This window comes from Leptodactylus fuscus, chromosome 4 (assembly GCF_031893055.1).
Source record: "Leptodactylus fuscus isolate aLepFus1 chromosome 4, aLepFus1.hap2, whole genome shotgun sequence".
Lineage (NCBI taxonomy): Eukaryota > Metazoa > Chordata > Amphibia > Anura > Leptodactylidae > Leptodactylus > Leptodactylus fuscus.
Genome location: NC_134268.1, coordinates 60343566 through 60368807, shown reverse-complemented (window position 1 = coordinate 60368807; position 25242 = coordinate 60343566). Strand labels below are relative to the sequence as shown.

General features: G+C 42.0%; 1 protein-coding gene across 1 annotated transcript in view; it reads left to right on the top strand.

Annotated features, from left to right (window-relative positions):
* The window catches only part of SNTG1 (syntrophin gamma 1), a 440267-nt gene that overhangs the window by 362095 nt on the left and 52930 nt on the right, over positions 1 to 25242 (top strand). Inside the window, exon 10 of the mRNA XM_075270573.1 lies at positions 6816 to 6918. Coding sequence (XP_075126674.1) covers positions 6816 to 6918 — 103 coding nt within the window. The remainder of the gene's footprint in view (positions 1 to 6815; positions 6919 to 25242) is intronic.

Genomic DNA, 25242 nt, shown 5'->3' with positions numbered 1-25242 from the left:
CTGCCTGGTGGTGGTGGTGGAAGAGGCAGCAGAGCCTGCAGGGGGGGATCACTGGAGTCTTCCTCCCCATTTCTGCAGCTGGGAAGTGAAAAGAGGTCCTTTTTAAAGCAGGTGAGGCAGGAGCGAACACGAGATGCGTCCTACCACATTGAAGTCACAAGCCACGCCTGTAATCCTGTTTTTTATATTTCCTCACCTCCCCTTGGCCTTTACTGTTGCCCCGATATTTACACCACTACATATATATTATACAGTTGCAAAAGTCTGGGCGGAATTTGTTGGGGCTGTTTGTGAAATAAGGTGGGAATTTTACCTAAATCATGTGAAGGGGAACCTCTTTTTCTGCTCATGGATGACAAGCTGTTTTGTGGTTAGAATGCTCTTCTATAAAGGGAATTTCTGAAACCGAAATACTATATTAAGGATTCACTAGAATATGTTTCCTACATTTAAATAATTTACTGCAGGAATATTATATATAGCACTACTGTACATAGAATATATTCTTTCACAACAATATCTCCAACACCAGCGCTTACAATGTAATATTCTATTAGAAGCACATACATATTCAGGTGGGTTTCTTAAGACGTTAAGCACACACATGTCTCCACTCTAAAATTAGCTTCAAATCGGTTAAGGGCTTCAATTTATAATGGAACCAATTCAATACAATATCGTAACGTGCTAGCGAAACCCTTGACAGGCTGCAACTCAAAACACAGTCACTGGATGGCTGTACATAGACACTTATAGGAACGACAGAAAAATTATATTTGATATAAAAGGTTATTTATTTCATGGCACATATATCTGGACATGCCTAATATGTTAGTAATCCCATTGCAGTGATGGGTCACAAAAAAGCGGGTAAAATGACATTACTGAATCCGATGATTCTATTACAGATAAGACCAGGAACTGGGTCAGGGTGACATCAGAGGAAATGGGTACAATAGTAATAATTAGCAGTCTGCAGTCTCAACCTGCAAAAGACCATTCAATGGTAGATCTAAGACAAGCTTCCATATGGGAATGTTTTATGTACATTACCAAATGACAAATCGATGGCAAAGTGCAAGATTTGCAAGCAGATAACTAGCCATGGGCATGCAGGCACACATCTAGGAACCAGATCGGCAATGGCACGACTGTGAGTAAGCCCATTCTACTCCTTCTCCCGGTGGTCTTCTTTAAAGGCAGGCCTCATCTATACTTAGCACATGGCCATTGTCATTATTATCTCCATCTGCTTCTCCTCTTCCTCCTTCATGTCCACATCAGTCATCACCCATAAAGGACTGTGTGTCCAGTAAACAACAGTCGCTGCCATGCCACTTAGTGGAATACATTTTTGTAAAATGACAGCATGTACCTTGTTTCGAATGATATAACATAGCCACGTTGTTAATCTAGGAAAGCTGTCCTTGGTTGATATCGCCATGTGGGCCTCTCCTTGCCGGCGTTACGAGCGCTCCAATTGAAGTGAATGGGAAGTGTTTGGGAGCCATCCGCAGCGCTTGCATGTATGGCTGTGAATGAGTATTTTTACAAGCCCGGCGTAACTCCGTGTGCATGCAGCCTAAAGGTGCACAGCGTCAATACATGGAGATGCAATTATGGGCAGGGACAATACGTAGCTTTCATGGCCCATTGGGTCAATGTTTTGAGCATCAGAGGCCACAGTCTAGAAGGGCAGTAAGGTATTTTCTGCCTCCTCCCATACTCCAAAGACATACTGATTGTGAAAAATGTACATTGTAAGCCCTTTGTGGGGCTCACAATCTATAAAAAAAAAAAAATGAAGGTTCATATTTATTTCTTAAATATTCAGTATAACATTTCATGGCCAATATATAATATGATTTTACTGTTAGGGTGAATTCACACTGAGTAAACGCTAGCTTATTCTGAACGTAAAACACGTTCAGAATAAGCGGCGTCTAAAGCAGCTCCATTCATTCCTATGGGAGCGGGGATACGAGCGCTCCCCATAGAAATGAATGGGCTGCTTCTTTCACTCCGTGCAGTCCCATTGAAGTGAATGGGGAGTGCCGGCGTGTACGCTCCGGCATGAGCAGAGCTTGCCGTATACGCCGGCACTCCCCATTCACTTCAATGGGACTGCACGGAGTGAAAGAAGCAGCCCATTCATTTCTATGGGGAGCGCTCGTATCCCCGCTCCCATAGGAGTGAATGGAGCTGCTTTAGACGCCGCTTATTCTGAACGTGTTTTACGTTCAGAATAAGCTAGCGTTTACTCAGTGTGAATGCACCCTTATATAGAATTCTACAACTTTAGCCGATGCTTGCTGTCATTTTCTGTATTTCAACTAACATGCAACCAATGAATACTGTTATTCTTTAGAAACACAATATAGAACATGCCGTAGGAATGGAGTAGGAAGCAAAGACTCTAAACATTTATACAAATCTCTGTGCTATATGGAGGCAACTACTAAAAGGACTTTTAAATAAAGAAAATTTACTGTTCTTCTTTGCACCGAACGAACCCCTACTAGTCAATGCATAACATTTTAGATATTCATGTATTCAACATGAACTTTCATGGCCAATATATTACAATATTTTACTTTATATTTTGCTATACAGCTATATCGCCATAGCTTGTTGTACATTTCAGCCCACATGTAACCAATAATTCAATTAATTTTATCCTTTAGACTTTAGAAATACAATACAGTATATATTGTAGAAATGGAGTAGGAATCAAGGACTCACATGTCTGTATCAAACGTAGGCAACAACTAAAAGGACTTTTGCAGAAGTCAAATTACAAACATTACTTATTCATATTTTAGAATAAAAAAATTACAAAAAATTAAAATGACCCAAATGACCATACAATAAATTGAACGTTGTTTATACTAAAGGTTAAGCTGCCTTCTTATGGATAAATGAGAATTTTAGGCTATTAAAATGTATTATAGAAATACAGCATATTTTTATATCTTATATAATTGTTTATATCTATATGTTTTATTCTATCTATCTATCTATCTATCTATCTATCTATCTATCTATCTATCTATCTATCTATCTATCTACTGTATGTCTGTCATAGATATCATATGTACAGTGTTGTTCAAAAGTTTTTGGCATGTGTGGAAAAAATGCCACAAAGTAAGAATGCTTTAATGCTGTACAGTACATCTCCAGCTTCAACGAAAAACCGCACAGGCTCCAGGAGCACCAGAGATGAGTCCGATGATCAGACTCCTCTCTAAGTAAGACAGAATACAATAGTAAACAATAGAGGCAAATATAACAAATTATGTGTGGGTAAATGACCATAGCAACAAAGTGAACCAGCCACACAAAATATATGAATAAAAATTAACTTTTATTAAGTGCTCCTAAAAAGGTGTAGCAACATATATACATACAAAATATATAAACAAACATAAAACAAAATCATATAGGGGTAGACAATGCTACAAATACCAACTTGTCAGCCATGGAATGTACACTGGATGGCAACACTAATATCATAGTACAAAGGGCTCAACCATAGCTAAAACTGAAAGTGTCCAATAATAAAGTGTTGTAAATGAAAACAACAAATAATCAGTGTAATAACCCACAGATAGCTATGAGACTGCCCACATAGGATGATCCAAGATTAGCCTCCATACATACCAACAGTAAAGGGACCCACTTTACTGTTGGTATGTATGGAGGCTAATCTTGGATCATCTTATGTGGGCAGTCTCATAGCTATCTGTGGGTTATTACACTGATTATTTGTTGTTTTCATTTACAACACTTTATTATTGGACACTTTCAGTTTTAGCTATGGTTGAGCCCTTTGTACTATGATATTAGTGTTGCCATCCAGTGTACATTCCATGGCTGACAAGTTGGTATTTGTAGCATTGTCTACCCCTATATGATTTTGTTTTATGTTTGTTTATATATTTTGTATGTATATATGTTGCTACACCTTTTTAGGAGCACTTAATAAAAGTTAATTTTTATTCATATATTTTGTGTGGCTGGTTCACTTTGTTGCTATCCTCTCTAGGTAAGTATAAAGTTTTTTTATTTTTAATGCAACTGCATTTTACATTATATCAGTGCAATTTGGGACACTAAACCTCCAGTCCCTGGGTTTGGCAGCATCCCAGGTGCATGTATGAACCCAGATTAACCCCGTACCCTGCCTGCAGGCTTTACGGGTATGTTCACACGGCGGAAAATGGATCCCATGTGTAAACATACCATGTGGCTAGCCACGACAGAATGCTGATGCAGTGCACCAGCATCCCACCACAGCATTCTGCTCCAGATTAGGCCCAAATGAATGGTGTGGATATCAGCATATAATATAGTGGGGGGAGGGTACTGATGAGCATATAATACAGTGGGGGGAGGGTACTGAGGAGTATATAATACAGTGGGGGGAGGGTACTGATGAGCATATAATATAGTGGGAGGTACTGATGAGCATATAATACAGGGGGGTACTGATGAACATATAATACAGGGGGGGTTACTGATGAGCATATAATACAGTGGGGGGTGGGTACTGATGAGCATATAATATAGTGGGGGTACTGAGGAGTATATAATAAAGTGGGGCGGGGGGTACTGAGGAGTATATAATACAGTGTGTGGAGGGGGTACTGAGGAGTATACAATACAGTGGGGAGGTACTGAGGAGTATATAATACAGTAGGGGGTACTGAGGAGCATATAATACTGTGGGGTGGGGGCATACTGAGGAGAAGGGGTAAACCTAGCCTTTTTGCCACCTGAGGTGAAATATTTTGGCCCTCCAGTGTTTTGAGGGACAGTGAACTGGCCCCGTGTTTGAAAAGTTTGAGGACCCCTGCTATAAACACTTCAAATTTTGAAAACTCTCTTACTTAGGGTAAGCTCATATTGCGGAAACCTTCTCCGTCTTGTGGCTTTTTGGTGCAGCATCCTGCTCCTGATTAGGCCTGGATGAATGGGTCTAAGCAGGAAGGTCTCGAGGCACGGACGCCTTGGCTGACTCAGCCACAGAATCCACGTGAAGATAAGGCATGTCATTTTTTTTCCCGCTAGCTGAAATAACTGGAATGAAAAGTGAGTGACTCCCATTGAAATGAATGGGAAACTTTTTTGCAGGCGGATTTTAAGGCACATTCCGCTTCAAAATCCACCTACAAAAAATTCTGTGTAAACATATCCTTAGGCTGAGGCCCCACTTTGTGGAAATACAGCTTTTTTTGTTGCAGATTTTGTTGCGGTTTTTTGAGCCAAATTCAGGAGTGGATTGAGTAGAAGATAAAAGTGTAAGAACTTCCAATACATTTCCAATTCCTCTTGTAGCCATTCTTGGCTTTGGCTCAAAGAAATGCAGCAAAATCTGCAACAAAAGAAGCTGCATTTCAGCAATGTGGGACCTCAGCCTTACAGTGTTTTTTTTCCACACTTGCCAAAAACATTTGTACAGTATGGTATCTACAATCAAAGCTATCCAATGTGCAAAAATAGCAAGCTTCATACAAACTTCCAGCACGTTATCAACTTAAAGGTGCCCCCCCCCCCAACTAAGCAAGTTATCCCCCATTCCTGGCATGGGGGTTAATTTGCAGAATGCTGGCAATTCAACAGCTCAGACCCTATTGGTCAAGGGAATGGAAAATTAAGTCTTTCGCTGCTTGTATGTTTAATTTGTGCTAATATGCAAACTTATCACATGGGGTAAAAGGGGTTTCCTATCGAAATATCCAGATTTATATGTGAAGACAATTATAGGCTAAACATTTTGGCAAATATATAAATATAGATTTTATAGATTTTGTTAGGCCATTTTGGTGGTGACAGTCTGTTGTCCTCATCAGTTGCCAATATATATCACCATGAATACAGAAACTTTTCATATTGTCATAACTTTTCATAGACTGTATAATCAACATCAGGCTAAGCGAAGATCATTCCGCACAGAGAACTAAATGATCCTGAAGTCTTTTCTTTTTTAGTTGCTATAACTCCTACTATCTTTTCTATCTGCTATGAGCTTGTATGTGTTCTTTCTTGTAATATATTACTGTATTATCTGTATTATCTAGATTCTAAGGACACGTTGATCCAAGGTTTTTATACTGACTGCCAGGTTTGGAGTCAGGAAGGAATTTTTTCCCCTGAAATAGGGCAATTGGCATGAGCCTCATGGGTTTTTTTTTTTTGCCTTCCCCTGGATCAACACTGTAGGGATTGTAGGGTTATAAGTTGGACTTGATGGACTAATGTCTTTATCCAACCTCATCCGCTATGTAACTATGCTGCTGTAACACACTGAATGTCTCCATGTTGGGACTATTAAAGGATTAACTTATTTTATCTTATTTAATATTCTGAAAACCAGACATGATTTCCTTATTGTGGCAGGATTTACTCATGTATGTAATATCCCTACCTAATAACCTGTCCACAATAAGGAATCATGGCTGGGTCTCTGACAAGTTCTACACCATAGAAAGTTCCTGCATTTATTGTCGTATCCATCTATTTTATTATCTTAACTATCTATGTCATATATATCTACCCGTATGTGTCATATTTATCTACAGGTGTAGAACTCCTTAACTTAAAACTGGTAACATATCACTCAGAAAAAGCCATAAAAAATAATTGACGAAAGTCAAGTTGAATGTTTCTGCAATTGTTTAACTCATTAAGAGTCATTGTAAATTCTGCTATCTATCTATCTATCTATCTATCTATCTATCTATCTATCTATCACCTAGCATTTGTTTATGTATGGTCACAAGATACAATTACTGAAATATTCCCTTTCTTTTAAGGTACAAGTTTTACGGAACGCCGGCGAGGAGGTTACATTAACAGTTTCGTTTTTAAAAAGGGCACCTGCTTTCCTTAAATTACCGCTGAACGAAGATTGTACTTGTAAGTGCTTTCGACAATCTCATCTTTTGACATCTATTAGGACAGTATATAAATACTTTCTCCAGGTGCAAGTGTAGCTCCCATCATGCTAAATTATGTGAAAAAATGCAGCACATTTGTCAGAGATCCTGAGCGCTTGACATGTGCAGGGAGAGGATGAGATGAGGTGAGTCAGAAAATTACAAGAGAAAGACATGAAGGAGGAAAATAATTAGCAAGATGAAAAGAAGACAGAGCACAGGTCTATAAGAAGGTGGCTAAAGGTGAGAGACGTGTTCAAAATGGAGAGGGATAGTAATGTGAGCTAGGGATATTATAGCTGCCATTAATGTGAGAGGTGTCTGTGACGTGCTATAGAATGCCAATGGCTTATGTTTTAATGGATTGTCATGGGGTGGCCGTAAGACCTATGAAGATCCTCCATTGAAAGACAAAGTAGTGATTTTTTTTTTTTTTTTTTCAGAAATCCTATTATTTTAAAGGGCTATGTGCAAGATTAATACATTTTATTTGATTTGGTTGCCACAGGGTAAATGGGTGACCACTGGCTACCAGCAGCCAAGATTGATCAGCATGGCGGACTGTGTTTAAAGACAATACAGACAATGTGCAGATATACAATATCTACTAATATATACAATAAATACTCAGCAATGTAACAATTACAAATATATTATTAGTGCAAAAATGTTGCAAAATAAATATCCAGTAATATTAAAAAATATATAATATATAGTGACCAAGCGATCCTCCATTGTTATTGATTATATTATAATTAATATAATTAATTGTATTAATTGTAGCTCTCGGCATCCCTATTAACCAATTACACATAACTTACATTAGCAAAATGAATCCTTGTGCCACATACGTTACCCAGAGCGTACATGTGCAATAGAGTTTTGTTTAGAGGCATTTCCCACCAATGACATATGGAAGATTACATATGGTATTGCACATGTGCATCAGCAACATATAGAGATGGAGAGCCATCTTGGTAAAGGGAAAACAAAGCCAATACCTATATTAAACAGGAACCAGAGAATAACAAAGTGAGTATTATGTAATGAAACCTGTGCAATGAAAGAACTTTTTGTGTGTACAGCATTAAAGTAAAGAGCTTTACTAGTTGAATACTGGATGACCTAATAAACAGTGATGATGATGAATCTCCACTATGTATTGTGTTACATAGTAAATACCCCAGGTGAGGCCTGGTTCATATCTGTTTTCAGTATTCTATTCGGGGAGTCCATTTGGGCATCCCTGAACAGAATACCGAACGCATTCCATTTGATTTCCGCATGGTGTCCGCACGAATCATGTGGAGACAAAAGAGCTGCAAGAAGTACTTTTGTCGCAACATGATTTGTGCGGACACCACGCGGGAAACACACTGACCCTAATATAGTCTATGGGGTCCGTGTGGTTTTATTGCTCAACAATTTTTTAATGCGGGCTTCCTGAACAGAATACTGAATGCAGATGTGAACGAGACCTCAGTGGTCTGAATAAAGGTGACAATTACATAGATTATTACTAGAGATGAGCGAACACTAAAATGTTCGAGGTTCGAAATTCGATTCGAACAGCCGCTCAATGTTCGTGTGTTCGAACGGGTTTCGAACCCCATTATAGTCTATGGGGAACAGATACTCGTTAAGGGGGAAACCCAAATCCGTGTCTGGAGGGTCACCAAGTCCACTATGACAGCCCAGGAAATGATGCCAACACCTCTGGAATGACACTGGGACAGCAGGGGAAGCATGTCTGGGGGCATCTAACACACCAAAGACCCTCTATTACCCCAACATCACTGCCTAACAACTACACACTTTCCACATTCAAAAAAACCTCTATCAAAGTGGGAAAATACCTGGAAACCTTCTTTACTCCCCAAATGGATGGACACAAACCCCAATTTAAGCTCAACAAACAGTAACAACCACCCCTTTAAATCACATTCCCCATGACAACCACAAATGGAATAGGCAATGGGAATTCCAAAAGCCCTCACCCTTAACTGTCATTGTGTGTGTGTGTGTGTGTGTGTGTGTGTGTGTGTGTGTGTGTGTGAGATGTGGTAAGATCTTCCAAAATTCACGTTTCTAGCCCTTAACATGAGCCCTTCCAAACAAAGTTACAGGACCTTAAGCTGAGCTACCAGCAGAGATTGAGGCCCTTGGCATGAGTAGAGCCTTGCACCAGCAGTGTTTTTGGCACTTAGGGTGAGTTGAGCCTTGTACCAGCGTGTGTCCCTTAACATCAGGCGGGCCCTAAGTTCTGCGCTTTGCACAAAAGTTCCACATTAACTAGGCTGAATGGTACAAAGATTAGTAGGCCCGAGAACCAGGAACAGGTCTTGCAATGGCTGTCGGATAACGCTTAAAGCACATTGTCCACCAGCCAGTCAGCCTCTACCTCCTCTTACCCAACAGTCTTGTCCTCCTTCCACCCAAAATTCCCAATCTTCCCAGAACAATAACCCCAACTGTCCCTGCTCCCCAGAGCTGTTCTCCGCTCCTTTCATTGTCCCTCAACCTGCCCCTCCATTTCGCGATTCCACGGACCTAACAGACGAGTATCTGTGTCCAGATGCTCAAACACTAGAGTCTCCTCCATCTCCGGTCGATTTGGTGGCGGATGACCAGCAACCCACCCTCATCGACGACGATGAGATGCAGTTGCTGTCAGGGCAGCCAGTTGACATGCGCATTGTGCAGGAGGAGGAGGCGAGACAGGAGTTGGAAGAGGAGGTGGTGGACGACGAGGACACCGACCCCACCTGGACAAGGCGGATGTCAAGCTGGGAAAGTAGTGTGGATGTTGAGGCAGGTGCAGCACCAAAAAGGGTAGCTAGAGGCAGAGACATGTCCAGAGGCAGAGGTCAGCTGCTTTGCCGAAGCCAGGCCAGACCCGGAATGTCCGAAGATGTTCCCTTTTGTACCCAGCCCAGAAAAACTCCCCCATCGAGGGCACGTTTCTTGAAGGTGTAGAGTTTTTTCAAGGAATGCGCTGAGGACAGATATAGTGTCGTCTACACAATTTGCCTCTCGAAATCGAGTAGGGGCCCTGAGAAGAGCAACCTGTCCACCACTTCAATGCACCGTCATTTGGAATCCAAGCAATGGAATCAGTGGCAGGCAGCAACGGCAGGACAAACGTCGCCCGCCGTTCATGCCACTGCCTCTGCTCACAGTGCTGGCGATGCACTCCAGAGGACGAGCCAGGACATCACTTCATCTGCCTCCGCCACTTTGTTGACTTCTCCCTCATCCTCCCCTGTTTCTGTCTTATCTCCTTCTCCTGCACCATCAAAGGCACCATCAGGCGCTTCTTTACAACAACCCACCATCTCTCAGACATTGGAGCGCCGGCAGAAATACACCGCTAACCACCCACCCACGCAAGCCTAGAACGCCAACATCGCTAAACTGCTGGCCCAGGAGAGGTTGGCGTTCCGGCTTGTTGAAACTCCCGCCTTCCCGGACCTGATGGCAACTGTGGCACCTCACTATGCCGTCCCTAGCCGTCTCAACTTCTCCCGGTGTGGCGTCCCCGCCGTGCACCAGCACGTGTCACTCAACATCAGGTGGGCCCTTAGTTCCGCGCTTTGCTGCAAGGTCCACTTGACCACCGACACATGGACAAGCGCCTGTGGTCAGGGATGCTGCAGTGCTTATCTTTAATGACAGACAGGGTGAATGTGGTGGAGTCTGTTCCCCGGGTGCAAACTGGGGTGGCCTATCTCCTCTCCCAGTCCAAAATTCATGGCAGGAGTAGACTGAAACCCTACGATGCTGCAACCTCCACCCCAGCTACTAGCGGAAAACACTCTAACACTGGCATGGGGAGATGTCAGCAGGCCGTGCTGAAACTGATCAGCTTGGGGGACAGACAGCACAGTGCCTCCGAGGTCAGGGATGCCATCCTGGCTGAGATGGCATTTTTTTTTTCCCTGCTACACCTGGGGCCTGGCATTTTTGCGCCTGTGATAATGGCTGGAACCTGGTAGCAGATCTGGAGCTTGCCAGACTCAAACACGGTCCACGCATGGCCCACGTTTTCCAACTTGTTGGTGCCATGTTTCTTTGAAACCTACACCATTGTGCCTGATATACAGGTCAAAGTGGGGCCATTTTCGTAAGTGAGAACTAGCCTCTGCTAGGCAGAAAACATTCAGAGCACACTCCTCTCATCTTCGCACCGTTGGCTGGCGGAGGAAGACGAGGGGGTTGGAGTGGCATCTGATGTCCCTGTCCCACACGAGGCTAGAGGGTGCACTTCAGTGCATCCCATTGCTTCACCACAAATGGTGTGAAGGGGAGTGGAAAATGGAGGAAATGGAGAGTGACCCTTACAGTTGGGGCCAGCAAAGGCATGCCAAGTAACACACTGGCACACATGGCTGACTTCATCTTGGGTTGCTTTTCAACACATATTTCACATCATGAAGAACAAATAATACTGGATTTTTACAAGCCTCGAACCCCGGTCTAGGTCTAATGTCTGTTCCTTTCTTATATTAGGGGAGAGGGAAAAAAAAATTACTTCAGTGATACGTTTAGCGTACATAGACTGACTATTAATGTGTATCCCACTTAGTGTTGTTAGGGTTACACACCGTCACAACCTGGCTAAAGCTTCTATAGCTGTTAATAAAGTCAACATAACTTTACGGTATCCAAAAAGACAGCTGGTACCGACAGAGAGCAAGACAAATGTCAACCAAAGCTGTGAGCTCTGAACACCCACAGTGACTTTGGCGTCATCATCATTATAAGGGAGCGGGTGGTAATAAATAACTTGGCAGTGCCTAAAACCCAAAAAGCTTATACAACTATATTTACATTAAGATACACAAATGACACTTTTCAGTAGCATGTCATGAGACAAGCTGAAAAGCTCTTCCTTTGTGCAGTGCTATTTGAAAGTTAAACGCTGCCTTTATTTTAATTCTGGAGAAGGTGCAGACATTAGATTTAGAACATGTTGTCTTCATTGTCCAAATCCTCTATATAGGTAACGTGTTTTTCGGGCCGAGCTGTCTGGGAACGAGCTGGTGCAGCACTGACAACCTGGGTGAATATGGCAAGAGCCTGAGATGTAGGGTGAATGAATCCCCAAATTATTTGTGGAATTCCCAGTGAGACAATGGCACTATATACCAGTAGCAAAAATTGTGGGTGCACGTAACCCCCATATATTCTTTGAATTCCCAGTGAGACAATGGCACTGTATAGCAGTAGCAAAAATTGTGGGTGCACGTAACCCCCATATATTCTTTGAATTCCCAGTGAGACAATGGCACTATATAGCAGAAGCAAAAATTGTGGGTGCACGTAACCCCCATATATTCTTTGAATTCCCAGTCAGAAAATGGCACTATATACCAGTAGCAAAAATTGTGGGTGCACATAACCCCAATATATTCTTTGAATTCCCAGTGAGACAATGGCACTGTATAGCAGTAGCAAAAATTGTGGGTGCACGTAACCCCCATGTATTCTTTGAATTCCTAGTGAGACAATGGCACTGTATAGCAGTAGCAAAAATTGTGGGTGCACGTAACCCCCATATATTCTTTGAATTCCCAGTCAGACAATGGCACTATATACCAGTAGCAAAAATTGTGGGTGCACATAACCCCAATATATTCTTTGAATTCCCAGTGAGACAATGGCACTATATACCAGTAGCAAAAATTGTGGGTGCACGTAACCCCAATATATTCTTTGAATTCCCAGTCAGACAATGGCACTATATAGCAGTAGCAAAAATTGTGGATACACGTAACCCCCATATATTCTTTGAATTCCCAGTCAGAAACTGGCACTATATACCAGTAGCAAAAATTGTGGGTGCACATAACCCCAATATATTCTTTGAATTCCCAGTGAGACAATGCCACTGTATAGCAGTAGCAAAAATTGTGGGTGCACGTAACCCCCATATATTCTTTGAATTCCCAGTCAGACAATGGCACTATATACCAGTAGCAAAAATTGTGGGTGCACATAACCCCATATATTCTTTGAATTCCCAGTGAGACAATGGCACTGTATAGCAGTAGCAAAAATTGTGGGTGCACGTAACCCCATATATTTTTTGAATTCCCAGTGAGACAATGGCACTGTATAGCAGTAGCAAAAATTGTGGGTGCACGTAACCCCCATATATTCGTTGAATTCCCAGTGAGACAATGGCACTGTATAGCAGTAGCAAAAATTGTGGGTGCACGTAACCCCCATATATTCTTTGAATTCCCAGTCAGACAATGGCACTATATACCAGTAGCAAAAATTGTGGGTGCACATAACCCCAATATAGTCTTTGAATTCCCAGTCAGACAATGGCACTATATAGCAGTAGCAAAAATTGTGGATGCACGTAACCCCCATATATTCTTTGAATTCCCAGTCAGAAACTAGCACTATATACCAGTAGCAAAAATTGTGGGTGCACATAACCCCAATATATTCTTTGAATTCCCAGTGAGACAATGGCACTGTATAGCAGTAGCAAAAATTGTGGGTGCACGTAACCCTCATATATTCTTTGAATTCCCAGTCAGACAATGGCACTATATAGCAGTAGCAAAAATTGTGGATGCACGTAACCCCCATATATTCTTTGAATTCCCAGTCAGAAACTAGCACTATGTACCAGTAGCAAAAATTGTGGGTGTACATAACCCCAATATATTCTTTGAATTCCCAGTGAGACAATGGCACTGTATAGCAGTAGCAAAAATTGTGGGTGCACGTAACCCCCATATATTCTTTGAATTCCCAGTCAGACAATGGCACTATATACCAGTAGCAAAAATTGTGGGTGCACATAACCCCAATATATTCTTTGAATTCCCAGTGAGACAATGGCACTATATACCAGTAGCAAAAATTGTGGGTGCACGTAACCCCCATATATTCTTTGAATTCCCAGTCAGAAACTGGCACTATATACCAGTAGCAAAAATTGTGGGTGCACATAACCCCAATTTATTCTTTGAATTCCCAGTGAGACAATGGCACTGTATAGCAGTAGCAAAAATTGTGGGTGCACGTAACCCCCATACATTCTTTGAATTCCCAGTCAGACAATGGCACTGTATAGCAGTAGCAAAAATTGTGGGTGCACGTAACCCCCATATATTCTTTGAATTCCCAGTGAGACAATGGCACTGTATAGCAGTAGCAAAAATTGTGGGTGCACGTAACCCCCATATATTCTTTGAATTCCCAGTGAGACAATGGCACTATATACCAGTAGCAAAAATTGTGGGTGCACGTAACCCCAATATATTCTTTGAATTCCCAGTCAGACAATGGCACTATATACCAGTAGCAAAAATTGTGGGTGCACGTAACCCCCATATATTCTTTGAATTCCCAGTGAGACAATGGCACTGTATAGCAGTAGCAATAATTGTGGGTGCACGTAACCCCCATATATTCTTTGAATTCCCAGTGAGACAATGGCACTATATAGCAGTAGCAAAAATTGTGGGTGCACGTAACCCCCATATATTCTTTGAATTCCCAGTCAGAAACTAGCACTATATACCAGTAGCAAAAATTGTGGGTGCACGTAACCCCAATATATTCTTTGAATTCCCAGTCAGACAATGGCACTATATACCAGTAGCAAAAATTGTGGGTGTATATAGCCCCAATTCTATTGCTAGGGGACTTGCAGGGTATTTCTGAGGTGAAGGTGGGGGGGCACACCGTTGGAACGGGGATTTGGGGTGTATATATGGGGTATACGGGAATACACTGTCAGTGTGTTCCATTCAGGTTCCTGGGAAAGCTGGGTTGCGGCGATTGAGCCCTGGAATTGAAGTTATATGTAAGCCCAATATATTCTTTGAATTCCCAGTGAGACAATGGCACTATATGGCAGTAGCAAAAATAGTGGGTGTATATAGCCCCAATTCTATTGCTAGGGGACTTGCAGGGTATTTCTGGGGTGAAGGTGGGGGGGCACACCGTTGGAACGGGTATCAGGGGTATATATCGGGTATACGGGAATACACTGTCAGTGTATTCCATTCAGGATCCGCGGAAAGCTGGGTTGCAGCGATTGAGCCCGTCAGTGCCACGTTACACTGACAAGCTTCTCCCTGGAATTTAGCTCTTATAAGAGCTGTTGGTTGTCTTCTCCTTCCTATCCTAGCCTGTCCCTGCCTACCCAGAATCTAACCCCTAGCTAACTGGACGGAAACCTCCGTCCCCGGTGAATTGCAAGCTCAGAATGACGCGAAGCTGGGCGTCGCTGTTCTTTTAAATTAGAGGTCACATGTTTTCGGCAGCCAATGGGTTTTGCCTACTTTTTTCAACGTCACCGGTGTCGTAGTTCCTGTCCCACCTACCCTGCGCTGTTATTGGAGCAAAAAAGGCACCAGGGAAGGTGGGAGGGGAATCAAGTAATGGCGCACTTTACCACGCGGTGTTCGATTCGATTCGAACATGCCGAACAGCCTAATATCCGATCGAACATGAGTTCGATAGAACACTGTTCGCTCATCTCTAATTATTACCATATAGTCTAGTGTATGCCTAATACAATAGCTGTTAAGGTAAGTACTCTTCAATGGGAAGGAACCATTAGAGCCTTTAAAGGAGCTCTATCAGCAAAATCATGCTGATAGAGCCCCACAAATGCGTGAATAGCCTTTAAAAAGGCTATTCAGGCACCGTAAATGTTATATTAAACTACCCCCCCATTTTAAAATAATAACCTAAAAAAGAATGTGATCTACTTACCAAATGTGCACGCTGGGCGGGCATTCAGGGTGTGTCTTCATCTTCATCCGCGCCTCTTCTTCCTCCGATGTCCTCCGGTCCCGTCCTCCTCCGGCGCTCGCGAACGGATGTTGATAAAAAAAAATAAAAAAAAATAGCCTGGGCGCATGCGCAGTAGCCGTAGTAGAAGCCGCATGCTACTGCGCATGCGCCCAGGCTATTTGTTTATATCAGTGTCCGTTTGCGAGCGCTGGAGGAGGACAGGACCGGAGGAAGAAGAGGCGTGGATGAAGATGAAGACACACCCTGAATGCCGGCCCAGCGTGCACGATCCGTAAGTAGAGCACATTCTTTTTTAGGTTATTTTAAAACGGGGGGTAGTTTAATATAACATTTACGGTGCCTGAATAGCCTTTTTAAAGGTTATTCACGCATTTGTGGGGCTCTTTCAGCATGATTTTGCTGATAGAGCCCCTTTAAGTGATCAGGGTTCAAACCTCAACATATACCCAAAAGAGGATCCAAAACTACTCTGACTCCCTCCTGGGGGCTAATGAAGCATTTCTTTATAAGTAAATATGCATAAAAGTAAATACTGTATGAAAGTTCACAGTGTCAGTAGGGTCAGTAACAGTGCAACAATAGGCTCAAAATTGTCACCTATCAGAACATATAAATTGCAGTAGAAAAAAGACTCTACCACAGTACAACAGCTCTATACAGTCCTATGAAAAAGTTTGGGCACCCCTATTAATCTTAATCATTTTTAGTTCTAAATATTTTGGTGTTTGCAACAGCCATTTCAGTTTGATATATCTAATACCTGATGGACACAGTAATATTTCAGGATTGAAATGAGGTTTATTGTACTAACAGAAAATGCGCAATATGCATTAAACCAAAATTTGACCGGTGCAAAAGTATGGGCACCCTTATCATTTTATTGATTTGAATACTCCTAACTACTTTTTACTGACTTACTGAAGCACAAAATTGGTTTTGTAACCTCAGTGAGCTTTGAACTTCATAGCCAGGTGTATCCAATCATGAGAAAAGGTATTTAAGGTGGCCAATTGCAAGTTGTTCTACTATTTGAATCTCCTCTGAAGAGTGGCATCATGGGCTACTCAAAACAACTCTCAAATGATCTGAAAACAAAGATTGTTCAACATAGTTGTTCAGCGGAAGGATACAAAAAGCTGTCTCAGAGATTTAACCTGTCAGTTTCCACTGTGAGGAACATAGTAAGGAAATGGAAGACCACAGGGACAGTTCTTGTTAAGCCCAGAAGTGGCAGGCCAAGAAAAATATCAGAAAGGCAGAGAAGAAGAATGGTGAGAACAGTCAAGGACAATCCCCAGACCACCTCCAAAGAGCTGCAGCATCATCTTGCTGCAGATGGTGTCACTGTGCATCGGTCAACTATACAGCGCACTTTGCACAAATAGAAGCTGTATGGGAGAGTGATGAGAAAGAAGCCGTTTCTGCACGTACGCCACAAATAGAGTTGCCTGAGGTATGAAAAAGCACATTTGGACAAGGCAGCTTCATTTTGGAAACAAAAATTGAGTTGTTTGGTTATAAAAAAAAGGCGTTATGCATGGCGTCCAAAAAGAAACAGCATTCCAAGAAAAACACATGCTACCCACTGTAAAATTTGGTGGAGGTTCCATCATGCTTTGGGGCTGTGTGGCCAATGCCGGCATCGGGAATCTTGTTAAAGTTGAGGGTCGCATGGATTCCACTCAGTATCAGCAGATTCTTGAGAATAATGTTCAAGAATCAGTGACGAAGTTGAAGTTACGCCGGGGATGGATATTTCAGCAAGACAATGATCCAAAACACTGCTCCAAATCCTCAGGCATTCATGCAGAGGAACAATTACAATGTTCAGTCCCCAGACCTGAATATCATTGAACATCTGTGGGATGATTTGAAGCGGGCTGTCCATGCTCGGTGACCATCTAACTTAACTGAACTTGAATTGTTTGTCCAAAATACCTTCATCCAGGATCCAGGAACTGATTAAAAGCTACAGGAAGCGACTAGAGGCTGTTATCTTTGCAAAAGGAGGATCTACTAAATATTAATGTCACTTTTCTGTTGAGGTGCCCATACTTTTGCACCGGTCAAATTTTGGTTTAATGCATATTGCGCATTTTCTGTTAGTACAATAAACCTCATTTTAATCCTGAAATATTACTGTGTCCATCAGTTATTAGATATATCAAACTGAAATGGCTGTTGCAAATACCAAAATATTTAGAACTAAAAATGATTAAGATTAATAGGGGTGCCCAAACTTTTTCATAGGACTGTATGTCACCTAAAGGTAAGCATGATACTACCATAGGTCAGACACCCCAGCTTCCTGGAAATAATGGCTGATTGCAACCCCAGTAAAAAACAAGACAGCAAAAACATGTACAAAACATAATTTGTTAACCAGTTGCCAACCACCCATTGGCTTTAAATGTCAGGGCAGTCAGTGTTTAAGACTATAAGGTTGTACATGGATGTCCTTGCAGGGTAAGCACTTGCACAAGCTCGTTCAGCTTCACGAGTGGGGAGATGACAGTGTCTGTACAGTGCTGTAGAATATGGTGGTGCTAAATAAATGGAGAAGACATTTATTTGGAGAAGGTTTTATTGCCATCAATGCTTTCCCAAGCAATGAGTTCTTCCATAATGCAGCTTCATTCAAGCCCAGTGGTCATAGCGTCCCCCAATGACAATGTAGAAAAAAGAAATGAAGACAAAAAATAAAGCACAATGTAAAATAGAATGCAACTACCACATCTACATCACATCACCCCGGTGACTCAAAACTATAGTCTATGCCACATGCACTTTCCAATAGAAGGCAAAAGTTATTTTAAATTTCATTCTATCTGTTTGTCTGTGTCTGTCCATCCCTCTATCTATCTATCTATCTATCTATCTATCTATCTATCTATCTATCTATCTATCTATTTATCTATCTATCACATTTATCCACATAGTAAAAAAGACAAAAAAAAAGCTGCAAACATAAAGGTTATGTTAAAAGGCCCACATATCACCAAAAAACACACAAAATATTTAAATAACTGAAATGAAAAAAAAAAAAAGGTACAACCCTGTACCAAAAATCCCAAAAATGTGTCTAGCCATAAACCATGGAAAATGGCCTTGCCATAAGTAGGTTAATAAATGGATGCTTATATCTAATGGACATAGTAAAGGACTTGTGGACTCCTTGTTATCCTTCTCTTCGTAACCATTCTTTAAAACTAGGAGAAATCTTAAAGTGAACATTTTATCTATTTGGTGACAGGAAGCTGGAAAATCCATTAGCGTCCTCTATATGCGTAAGATAAGCTGCTCTATCCTCCTTCCCCCTCTTCGCTGCGGCTCAAGTACGCTTTTCATTTTTCCGATGTATGTTGTTTTACTATGGGCAGATGTTTATTGCTTTCTATAGTATACTTGATGTAATACAGAACTATATAGTAATGGAAGATTGCGTGTTCCCAGATTATACGTTGTCTTTTAATGATACTGTATATGTATTTTGATGTTTGCTGTTCCCACCAGCAATGTTTTGGTTAATGTTTGTTTAATGAATGTGTATTTATATAGCTGCACATTTTGCACATTGTTTGCATTGCTTGAGAAAGTCTTTGAATGAGCTGAGATATTGCAGTGTGGGAATAAGGATCATTACACAGAGCGCTGTCTTATCACATTATTGTATTGGGTAGACCTTCTGGATCAGGGGTCTCTGTGAGGCGGGCACCATCATATGTTCTGAATACCAGTTCTCTTAATATATTATTCTTTTGAATACTACAGACTTGTATAAAATGGGAAAAAACATTTTGCCAATTTTACTGTAGACAGATATATATGCGGTATGTTGCACATTTATGTCCAATCCTCTTATCTTTTCTCTTTTTAAAAAAAATCTTATTATTACCAGGTTGTAAGAGATTCTACACTAGCTTAGCTCTAAGGAAATGGCATATGACACCTGCTTCACTTATAAGGGCCATTTGATGCTGGAGTCACGCTAGGCTAAAGATGACCAAAAGAGAACTGCACATAATAGTCTCGGGCTTTGTATAGTTGTCTTGTGTTTTTGTTTTTTATTTATGTATAGGTTATTTAGATTGCCATCATTACCTACAGATAGGTCACCAATATAAGAATCCTGGATACTCTGTAGCATTATAGGAGAAGTGTTATGGGGCTGTTATAGTGTTATTTAAGAGACAAAGATTAATGAACAAGAAATGTTACAATTAGAGATGAGCGAACAGTGTTCTATCGAACTCATGTTCGATCGGATATTAGGCTGTTCGGCATGTTCGAATCGAATCGAACACCGCGTGGTAAAGTGCGCCATTACTCGATTCCCCTCCCACCTTCCCTGGCGCCTTTTTTGCTCCAATAACAGCGCAGGGTAGGTGGGACAGGAACTACGACACCGGTGACGTTGAAAAAAGTAGGCAAAACCCATTGGCTGCCGAAAACATGTGACCTCTAATTTAAAAGAACAGCGACGCCCAGCTTCGCGTCATTCTGAGCTTGCAATTCACCGAGGACGGAGGTTTCCGTCCAGCTAGCTAGGGCTTAGATTCTGGGTAGGCAGGGACAGGCTAGGATAGGAAGGAGAAGACAACCAACAGCTCTTGTAAGAGCTAAATTCCAGGGAGAAGCTTGTCAGTGTAACGTGGCACTGACGGGCTCAATCGCCGCAACCCAGCTTTCCCAGGATCCTGAATGGAATACACTGTCAGTGTATTCCCGTATACCCGATATATACCCCGATACCCGTTCCAACGGTGTGCCCCCCCACCTTCACCCCAGAAATACCCTGCAAGTCCCCTAGCAATAGAATTGGGGCTATATACACCCACAATTTTTACTACTGGTATACAGTGCCATTGTCTGACTGGGAATTCAAAGAATATATTGGGAATACAAATACCCTCATTTCTTGCTACTGCCATATAGTGCCAGTGTCTGACTGGGAATTCAAAGAATATATTGGGGTTACGTGCACCCACAATTTTTACTACTGGTATACAGTGCCATTGTCTGACTGGGAATTCAAAGAATATATTGGGGTTATAAATACCCTCATTTCTTGCTACTGCCATATAGTGCCAGTTTCTGACTGGTAATTCAAAGAATATATTGGGGTTACGTGCACCCACAATTTTTACTACTGGTATACAGTGCCATTGTCTGACTGGGAATTCAAAGAGTATATTGGGAATACAAATACCCTCATTTCTTGCTACTGCCATATAGTGCCAGTTTCTGACTGGGAATTCAAAGAATATATTGGGGTTACGTGCACCCACAATTTTTACTACTGGTATACAGTGCCATTGTCTGACTGGGAATTCAAAGAATATATTGGGGTTACGTGCACCCACAATTTTTAATACTGGTATACAGTGCCATTGTCTGACTGGGAATTCAAAGAGTATATTGGGAATACAAATACCCTCATTTCTTGCTACTGCCATATAGTGCCAGTGTCTGACTGGTAATTCAAAGAATATATTGGGGTTACGTGCACCCACAATTTTTACTACTGGTATACAGTGCCATTGTCTGACTGGGAATTCAAAGAGTATATTGGGAATACAAATACCCTCATTTCTTGCTACTGCCATATAGTGCCAGTTTCTGACTGGGAATTCAAAGAATATATTGGGGTTACGTGCACCCACAATTTTTACTACTGGTATACAGTGCCATTGTCTGACTGGGAATTCAAAGAATATATTGGGGTTACGTGCACCCACAATTTTTACTACTGGTATACAGTGCCATTGTCTGACTGGGAATTCAAAGAGTATATTGGGAATACAAATACCCTCATTTCTTGCTACTGCCATATAGTGCCAGTGTCTGACTGGTAATTCAAAGAATATATTGGGGTTACGTGCACCCACAATTTTTACTACTGGTATACAGTGCCATTGTCTGACTGGGAATTCAAAGAGTATATTGGGAATACAAATACCCTCATTTCTTGCTACTGCCATATAGTGCCAGTTTCTGACTGGGAATTCAAAGAATATATTGGGGTTACGTGCACCCACAATTTTTACTACTGGTATACAGTGCCATTGTCTGACTGGGAATTCAAAGAATATATTGGGGTTACGTGCACCCACAATTTTTACTACTGGTATACAGTGCCATTGTCTGACTGGGAATTCAAAGAGTATATTGGGAATACAAATACCCTCATTTCTTGCTACTGCCATATAGTGCCAGTGTCTGACTGGTAATTCAAAGAATATATTGGGGTTACGTGCACCCACAATTTTTACTACTGGTATACAGTGCCATTGTCTGACTGGGAATTCAAAGAGTATATTGGGAATACAAATACCCTCATTTCTTGCTACTGCCATATAGTGCCAGTTTCTGACTGGGAATTCAAAGAATATATTGGGGTTACGTGCACCCACAATTTTTACTACTGGTATACAGTGCCATTGTCTGACTGGGAATTCAAAGAGTATATTGGGAATACAAATACCCTCATTTCTTGCTACTGCCATATAGTGCCAGTTTCTGACTGGGAATTCAAAGAATATATTGGGGTTACGTGCACCCACAATTTTTACTACTGGTATACAGTGCCATTGTCTGACTGGGAATTCAAAGAATATATTGGGGTTACGTGCACCCACAATTTTTACTACTGGTATACAGTGCCATTGTCTGACTGGGAATTCAAAGAGTATATTGGGAATACAAATACCCTCATTTCTTGCTACTGCCATATAGTGCCAGTGTCTGACTGGTAATTCAAAGAATATATTGGGGTTACGTGCACCCACAATTTTTACTACTGGTATACAGTGCCATTGTCTGACTGGGAATTCAAAGAGTATATTGGGGTTATAAATACCCTCATTTCTTGCTACTGCCATATAGTGCCAGTTTCTGACTGGTAATTCAAAGAATATATTGGGGTTACGTGCACCCACAATTTTTACTACTGGTATACAGTGCCATTGTCTGACTGGGAATTCAAAGAGTATATTGGGAATACAAATACCCTCATTTCTTGCTACTGCCATATAGTGCCAGTTTCTGACTGGGAATTCAAAGAATATATTGGGGTTACGTGCACCCACAATTTTTACTACTGGTATACAGTGCCATTGTCTGACTGGGAATTCAAAGAGTATATTGGGAATACAAATACCCTCATTTCTTGCTACTGCCATATAGTGCCAGTTTCTGACTGGGAATTCAAAGAATATATTGGGGTTACGTGCACCCACAATTTTTACTACTGGTATACAGTGCCATTGTCTGACTGGGAATTCAAAGAATATATTGGGGTTACGTGCACCCACAATTTTTACTACTGGTATACAGTGCCATTGTCTGACTGGGAATTCAAAGAGTATATTGGGAATACAAATACCCTCATTTCTTGCTACTGCCATATAGTGCCAGTGTCTGACTGGTAATTCAAAGAATATATTGGGGTTACGTGCACCCACAATTTTTACTACTGGTATACAGTGCCATTGTCTGACTGGGAATTCAAAGAATATATTGGGGTTATAAATACCCTCATTTCTTGCTACTGCCATATAGTGCCAGTTTCTGACTGGTAATTCAAAGAATATATTGGGGTTACGTGCACCCACAATTTTTACTACTGGTATACAGTGCCATTGTCTGACTGGGAATTCAAAGAATATATTGGGGTTATAAATACCCTCATTTCTTGCTACTGCCATATAGTGCCAGTTTCTGACTGGTAATTCAAAGAATATATTGGGGTTACGTGCACCCACAATTTTTACTACTGGTATACAGTGCCATTGTCTGACTGGGAATTCAAAGAGTATATTGGGAATACAAATACCCTCATTTCTTGCTACTGCCATATAGTGCCAGTTTCTGACTGGTAATTCAAAGAATATATTGGGGTTACGTGCACCCACAATTTTTACTACTGGTATACAGTGCCATTGTCTGACTGGGAATTCAAAGAATATATTGGGGTTATAAATACCCTCATTTCTTGCTACTGCCATATAGTGCCAGTTTCTGACTGGTAATTCAAAGAATATATTGGGGTTACGTGCACCCACAATTTTTACTACTGGTATACAGTGCCATTGTCTGACTGGGAATTCAAAGAATATATTGGGGTTACGTGCACCCACAATTTTTACTACTGGTATACAGTGCCATTGTCTGACTGGGAATTCAAAGAGTATATTGGGAATACAAATACCCTCATTTCTTGCTACTGCCATATAGTGCCAGTGTCTGACTGGGAATTCAAAGAATATATTGGGGTTACGTGCACCCACAATTTTTACTACTGGTATACAGTGCCAATTTCTAACTAGGAATTCAAAATGCGCAAGGCTCCCGGAAAGGGACGTGGACGAGGCCGTGGGCGAGGTCGGGGGAATGGTTCTGGGGAGCAAGGTAGCAGTGAAGCCACAGGGCGTCCCGTGCCTACTCCTGTGGGGCAGCAAGCATTGCGCCACTCCACAGTGCCAGGGTTGCTTGCCACATTAACTAAACTGCAGGGTACAAACCTTAGTAGGCCCGAGAACCAGGAACAGGTCTTGCAATGGCTGTCAGAGAACGCTTACAGCACATTGTCCAGCAGCCAGTCAGACTCTGCCTCCTCTCCTCCTATTACCCAACAGTCTTGTCTTCCTTCCTCCCAAAATTCCGAAGCTTTACAGAACAATAACCCAAACTGTCCCTGCTCCCCAGAGCTGTTCTCCGCTCCTTTCATTGTCCCTCAACCTGCCTCTCCACGTCACGATTCCACGAACCTAACAGAGGAGCATCTGTGTCCAGATGCTCAAACACTAGAGTCTCCTCCATCTCCGTTCGATTTGGTGGTGGATGACCAGCAACCCACCCTCATCGACGATGATGTGACGCAGTTGCCGTCAGGGCATCCAGTTGACCGGCGCATTGTGCGGGAGGAGGAGATGAGACAGGAGTTGGAAGAGGAAGTGGTGGATGATGAGGACACTGACCCGACCTGGACAGGGGGGATGTCAAGCGGGGAAAGTAGTGTGGATGTTGAGGCAAGTGCAGCACCAAAAAGGGTAGATAGAGGCAGAGGCAGAGGTCAGCAGCTTAGGCGAAGCCAGGCCACACCCGGAATCTCCCAAGATGTTCCAGTTCGTACCCAGCCCCGAAAAACTCCCACCTCGAGGGCACGTTTCTCGAAGGTGTGGAGTTTTTTCAAGGAATGCGCCGAGGACAGATATAGTGTTGTCTGCACAATTTGCCTCTCGAAATTGATTAGGGGCTCTGAGAAGAGCAACCTGTCCACCACTTCAATGCGCCGTCATTTGGAATCCAAGCACTGGAATCAGTGGCAGGCAGCAACGGCAGGACAAAGGCCGCCTGCCGTTCACGCCACTGCCACTGCCTCTGCCACTGCCTCTGCCACTGCCACTGCTGACTGTGCTGGCGATGCACTCCAGAGGACGAGCCAGGACACCACTTCATCTGCCTCCGCCACTTTGTTGACTTCTACCTCATCCTCCCCTGGTCCTGTCTTATC